Genomic DNA, 7,308 nt, shown 5'->3' on the forward strand with positions numbered 1-7,308 from the left:
GACAGGTCCAAAATGCGGTATATCCCAAATTTCAGCTTTCCAGGTCAATTTGGTAAGATTTTGATTTTTTCCCAGATTTTTGGACAAAATTCGATTTTTGAAAATTGACCAAAAATCGAAAAAGGCACTTCAGCACTTGAAATTCTGACAGTTAATGAATTCTTGCCTGCTCTTTCAATCTACGAGTACCTTTGTACAGTTTGAAAATTTTCGTGCAAATCCTTTGTTGGAACGCAAAATCTGCGATTTCGGCTGACCGGTCAATCAAAATGGCCACCATTTTGTAAGTAGGGCCACCTTTTTTTTTTCAGGACAAGGGCTAGAAATGTTCCTTAGGACTCCCCCTTTAAGAAAAAAGTTTTCCCGGAGGATTGGCAGGGGGTGAAATTGATCCTTAAGCGGGCTCCCCGACTACACGACAGTTTTAGAAAATCTGGAAGTTCCTAAATGTGTTTGGAGGCTTCCCAACGTCTTAAAGTCACCTCCAATCTATTCAGCATAATGAAATCAGGGTATAAGGTAAATTTTTAGCTTTTTATACAGGATATTAAATGAATCGTGGGCAATAATTTCGCAATAGATGCAACTCGAGTAATCGAACAAAAAACGTTATTATGATAAGTTGCCTATCTTGTAAAATGAAGGCGCTACGTGCTCCACAAAACTGTAAATTTACGAATTTGAAAAATTCCTCAAAAATAAGAAGATGTTTGAATCATTCAACCGATGTCTCTAACCCATAGTACTCGAGTGGACGAACAGACAAGTTAATATGACCAATTGCCTATCTTCAAAATTGAAGGGGCAAACTTGATTCAAAATTTCCAAATTTTTAGTGTCCCAAATTTAAATTTCTAGGTAAATTGTGTTTGCCCCTTCAATTTTGAAGATAGGCAATTGGTCATAATAGCATTTTTTGTTCGCCCACTCGAGTACTATGGGTTAGAGACATCGGTTGAATGATTCAAACATCTTCTTATTTTTGATGAATTTTTCAAAATTGGTAAATTTTAGTCCAAAAATGGGGTAATTTCATCAATTTGCAGACAGTAAAAAAAATGTTTTTATTATTTAAATGATGCCCCTAACCAATAGTACTTGAGTGGATGAACAAAAAAAGTTATTATGACCAATTGCCTATCTTCAAAATTGAAGGGGCCAGCACAATTTCAAAATTCAAATTTGGGGCACTCGAAATTTGGAAATTTTTAATCAGGTTTGCCCCTTCAATTTTGAAGATAGGCAATTGGTCATAGTAACTGTTTTGTTCGTCCACTCGAATACTATGGGTTAGGGGCATCACTTAAATGATTCAAACGTTTTCTTATTTTTGATGAACTTTCAAAATTAGTAAATTTCTAGTTTTGCGGAGCACGTAGCGCCTTCATTTTACAAGATAGGCAACTTATCATAATACCTAACGTTTTTTGTTCGTCTACTCGAGTTGCATATGTATTGTGAAATTATTTCCCACGATTTATTTAACACCCTGTATAACTTCATTGACGAACATTTTTTGCAAATTTCAAATTTAAAAAATCGGCTGGAGGCTTCAGAACTGCTCCAAACAATTCAAAACTGTTTCCAGTGGATTACGAGGTCAAAAATAACGTGCATACTAAATCGATAGTAAAATATTTACTTGAAAACGAAGGTAAGTACATTTAAAAACAAACTGTAACTTATTTTTTATAAACAATAATATGAAATTGAAAGTAAAAGTACCATAGCTAATGAAAGTGAAATGAATTCGAAATTAATGATGAATTCATACTTAATCCAATGTTCGACATTCAAATGGGAGGATAAAATCCTTCTGATAAGAAAAAGTTATAAATGGGTACAAAATATACAAAAATTAAAAAAAAACTTGAATTGAAACTGAATTTTAAGTCTACGGAATGCAATATTACAGGTACCTATGTAAATAAATAAATATAAATAAAAAATAAAAAATCAAGGAATAAATGTAAAAAATAATGCTTAGATTAGGTATTTAAAACAGCTATAAAAAAAAACTAAAAATAAGTAAGTAAGTATTAACCTAATCGGAACTGACACTGAACAGAAGCAGCCAGCAGGTACAGGTATCAGTTACCTATATCTAACCGGAAGTAGACCTATTCTTGAACAAACGAGAACAAGATAGCTTAAACATTTCACCCACTAATTTAGGATGCTTCAACGTAATCTCGTCCCAAGTCGTCGAATTCATGATTGCTGGATATTTATCAATGATGAAGTCAATCGCCTTTGATTTCAATTTATTCGCATTATACCGATCAGCCAATAACAAAATATTCAACGCATTATCTACTGATAGAGATTTACAAACTGAATCTTCGCAAATTTTTTTCAGATGATCTAAATCATACTTGTCAGCAGCAGCTATTAAGTCGTAGGCTAAATTATCCGTACTCGTGTTTTCGCATTTACCTGAGTAAACGAATCTCAATACTTCACCCATCACAGCCTCATCTACGTCAGTAATTTCTACACGATTTTCTGCACTCTCTTTCATACCAGTTTTGAACATTTTAGCGAAGTAATCGCTAGCAGAAGCTAAAATAATCTTATGAACTGGATAATCTTTGCCTTGCACTGAAATGGTGAAATCTGTGAAATCATGATTCTCAAACGACGATACAAAATTTTTTGAAAGATGATTGAAATGAGCAGTAGCGCTACTACATCGACGAAAAATATCTCGTATACTTTCAAAGTCAATTTCAAAGAACGCCAACTGGAATGAAATCGTTAACGAGTCATTTTGTAAAAATTCATTCTCGGAAGTTTCATCTTTATTGAGAAAATTAGCCCAGCCTCGACCATCTCCATTTGCAGATTTCGCCGAGTCGTTGTTGAATTCGTAAAACGCAGAATCCTTGGTAAAATTATTCTGTAGGCGACTATCGTTAATTAAAATTGAAACCTCATATTTTGCAAATGCTCTTTTGCGAGTACTAGTACTGCTCAGAAATAAAAATAAACCAATAGTATCTTTGTTACGATTCTTGCGTTCAGGATAAAGTGCTAAATACCATTTAAAATTATCATTTGAAGCAGCATAAAATAAGGGAGATTTAATAATTTCACCTTTTTGCAGCTGAACATTAAAATCATCTATTTTCCAAGTATACTCCGTTTCATGAAATTGAACTGTACTGCACCAGCATTCTTCTAAGGGCGCACAGGTTGAAAGGCTGGATTGACACGATGACATGTTGATCGTTTCAGTTAGGTACATAGACCGAAGCAAACACAGTTTATGGAGGTTGAGAGTACTTGCCTGCTGCAGTTGTTTCGCTTCCCTTTCGTGTCAACGTTTTATAAACTGAAATAAAAATTAATCACATAGGTAAGTAAATTCATAAGTTGACGATTTTTGTCATATGAATGCCTAACAAGGAACCTCTCGAGTTGTTTGTCTCTGATTCGATTGGGACGGCGATTTTTGAAAATGGCATTTTCAGCATGAAACTTCCCTAACCGAAATTTCAGCTGCCCAAATTGATTTTTCAACTTCAAACGAATTTTTCAAAGTTTAAAGTTGACCATTTTCAACAATTTATGTTTATTCTTTAGAACAATGAACGTATCTATTCGCGATAAAAATGATTGACAAGATTTGTCCTGAACCGATTTTTATTTATCCTGAATTTTAAAATTTCTCCAGAAGACTTGAAAAATTGGTTGAGAAAGCTAAAAATGGGCCGATTTCCAGGTTCGGGCGGACTCCTGGAGGAAAAATTTTTGACGAATAGTTTCAAGTTATACTTAAGGAGAAAAGTTCAAAATGAAAATCAAAAATTTTCTGTTTTATGAGAAAATTTTTGAGCTGCGTAAATGAATCACGTCTAATAACCACTCTCTAAAAGCTTAATCATATAGCATATTAAGCCATACAATCCTTTAGCGCAATTTTTAATTTCTCTGGGATTTTAAAATTTTTTCAAAAAACGTAGAAATTGATTGAGCGACTCATTCAACAAATTAATTCACATTTGCATCGATTTCTAGGCGAACAACTACCTAAATGGAAAATGCTGTTCAAAAAACACCCTCGAGGTATCCGCGAGGAAATCAAATCAATTCAAACATAAACTATTTAAGTAGGTCGCGAATAAGCCAAAACTCGATTTTTAACTGCCCAAATCAGTTTCTGCATCGTTTGGGGTTTCAAATTCTGGAGAGATCAAATAGTTTTAAGACTCATGGTCGCGCCATTTTTGAATTTTCAAAAATTCGCTTAAAATAGAAAAACTAATTTCGGCAGTTGAAATTTCGGTCATGGAGGTTTTAGACCAGACCATGCTTTTCAAAAATCATGGTTTCTATTCAACTCGGAGGTGGAAGCCTCTGGAGGATTGCTTCATGCAAAAGGTTGCACTGAAAAAAAGGTTGTTAACTATACCTACTAGCAGAAAAAAGTTTGATACTTAAACGAGGATTTCTTTAAATTATTAAATGTACAAACCGCAACGAAAGACCAAAATTGATCAGAATTTGGAGTGAAATTCAAACTCGTCAGCTTTTTTTAGGACTCAACTCACAAACAGAGAATTTAATGTCTCAAAACACGGTGTTTAATTTTCTTTCTTGACAACTTCGACAGCTTGCAAAAAAAATGTCTCGTACAATAAATTTGAAATAAAATACCTAGTTATACCCGGGTCATTCCACGTCAATTGGACCAAGAAGTGGTAGAGGAGTTCGGCGATTTTTTTGACATTACTCCTGTGGAAAGACCTTCCGAAGGGATGACCAATGGCGCAAATCGCAGCCCTCTAGCTCATTTTTAACGGCAGCCAGGGGGTGTCAAAGTTTTCAGTGAACCCAAAATATCATCCATTTCAGCAGTGGATTACTCGATAACTGCGATACCTACAAAAATGGAACTTTTTCCCATAGTTAGAGGTTTTAAAAGACTTTTTGGTGATATCATAAAAATCAGTGTTGCCACTTTTTTTCGTACAAAAAATTAGCTCAAAAAGTTTCAAAACGTAATTTTCATATCGTTCCGACTCTCAAAAATTCTGAAAAAAATATATTATGGACAACTATTCATGCTGTACAACATACTAAAAAATTGGGATGGTAACTTGTAACAAAGTCGATTTAAAAAAATTTAAATTTTGCGAAAAAATGCGATTTTTTTATTTAAAACATGAAAAAAAGTTTTGATTGGTAAAGTTGACCCATTTGACCCCTATTTTCACGTATCTGTTGAAAAAGTTGAAAAAACCCCTTTCACTCAATAAAATGAACTCATGACAAAAAAAATCAAAATTTGAAAAAATTCAATTTTCAATTTCAAACATCAAAAAAAGCTTAAATTTATTCAGTTGTCTTATTTTGACCACTTTCTGACGTATTTCATGAAAAAGTTGATAAAAATCTCACTCACAGCAAAAAAAATGAAATTTGCTTTTTTTTTGAATTTTTTTGAATTTTGATTTTTTTGTGATGAGTTAATTTCACCGAGTGAAGGGGTTTTTTCAACTTTCTCAACAGATACCTACGTAAAAATAGGGATCAAATGGGTCAACTTTACCAATCAAAACTTTTTTTCATGTTTTAAATAAAAAAATCGCATTTTTTCGCAAAATTTAAATTTTTTTAAATCGACTTTGTTACAAGTTACCATCCCAATTTTTTAATATGTTGTTCAGCATGAACAGTTGTCCATAATATATTTTTTTCAGAATTTTTGAGGGTCGGAACGATATGGAAATTACGTTTTGAAACTTTTTGAGCTAATTTTTTATACGAAAAAAAGTGGCAACACTGATTTTTATGATATCACCAAAAAGCCTTTCAAAACCTCTAACTATGGGAAAAAGTTCCATTTTTGTAGGTATCGCGGTTATCGAGCAATCCACTACTGAAATGGATGATATTTTAGGTTCACTGAAAACTTTGACACCCCCTGGCTGCCGTTAAAAATGAGCTAGAGGGCTGCGATTTGCGCCATTGGTCATCCCTTCAAAAGGTCTTTCCACAGGAAAAATTTCAAAAAAATCGCCGAACCCACCTACCACTTCTTGGTCCAATTGACGTGGAATGACCCACCTAGTAGTAAGATCTGGTGAGTGTTTTTCATTTTGAAAACATTTCATTCTGCAATTTGAGGTTGAAGATTACAAAAGTTGTATAAAATTTCATCAACTTCATAATTTATTATACGATAATTAGGTAGGTACCTAAGTAATTAATCTTACTTAAATACTATTTAGTTGTTCATTTTCAGCATTGAAATTTTGGGAAATTGAAAAAAATACTATACTTGATAATACTTAATATGTAGATAAATATATGTACTTATAGTTTATTTTTTTTTATTCTTCATCTGAATTTCCCTTCGGAAATGTAAAAGCTTACTACTCATGAGTAATTTATACGTTTGAAAGGAAAAATCAAAACGACTGCATTTTGTTTTGTTGAAAGCGCTCGCATTCTTAATACAAATTATCAAACTTTGTCTCGTTAAATCAATTTCCAACATTTGATCATTATTTTTGTAAAGATCCGCTCTAATAATATGTGCAACAAACCATTTTGCGATCTAAAAAAAATTCTCAGCATTTCCAGAATACAGTAAGAAACTAAGTATAAGTTGATTTTGTTAGCAGATTTTTAAAAATAAGGAGGAATAAAATCTATCCATGTTCAAAGCGGTCAGTAATCTAATAAGATTCATTTCTGAGACTCGAAATGGTAGGTACCTTTTAATGTTGAAAAATCTTATTTACCTAATAGGTAGGTACTAATGATAATGGTGTTTACCTTATTCTTCGATAAAACGGACTGTAATTTTATAACTGAGCACCAAATGAAAAATATTTCCACAATTCAACACAACCGACTTACGTTAACAACTGGAGAGAACTGTACCTTGTACCTTAAAAACTAACAAACCACATGATAATAAGGAGTGGGATAGATATAGAAGGCAGATATTCGCCAACATGTCACCAGTCGCATCACAGAGACATATTATACTCGAGCCATTGTGACAAGTGTATAGTCAATTGAAAGAAGAATACAGGCCTTGGGAAACAATTGAAAGGTTCCAAGAATATGCAGACGGACGAGAGAGCTGCAGAACATCGAATGGTGGAAATGCAAAGGATGCGTGCCTTTTTTTATCATCTCACACGTGTTTTTTCAACACAACGTAGATATGACGTAGGTAAGTACATATATGATGTTAATTTTAGAAAAAGTGAAAAAAATAAAATTTTCAAAGGAGGTACTTTTGTAACAAGGTAGCGATTTTTTCGGCAAGATATTATCAACACGATCACC

At 33.2% G+C, this 7,308-nt stretch overlaps 1 protein-coding gene across 1 annotated transcript; it reads right to left on the reverse strand.

Annotated features, from left to right (window-relative positions):
• Window positions 1–1,623: 1,623 nt before the first annotated feature.
• On the reverse strand, window positions 1,624–6,918 carry LOC135835091 (speckle-type POZ protein-like). Its single transcript, XM_065349180.1, has 2 exons — window positions 6,787–6,918; window positions 1,624–3,334 (listed from the first exon to the last, which is right to left on the reverse strand). The coding sequence occupies exon 2, from the start codon at window positions 3,245–3,247 to the stop codon at window positions 2,105–2,107; it is 1,143 nt and encodes a 380-aa protein (XP_065205252.1). The 5' UTR covers window positions 3,248–3,334; window positions 6,787–6,918; the 3' UTR covers window positions 1,624–2,104.
• Window positions 6,919–7,308: the final 390 nt, after the last annotated feature.

Source organism: Planococcus citri, chromosome 2 (assembly GCF_950023065.1).
Source record: "Planococcus citri chromosome 2, ihPlaCitr1.1, whole genome shotgun sequence".
In the NCBI taxonomy this organism is placed as follows: Eukaryota; Metazoa; Arthropoda; class Insecta; order Hemiptera; family Pseudococcidae; genus Planococcus; species Planococcus citri.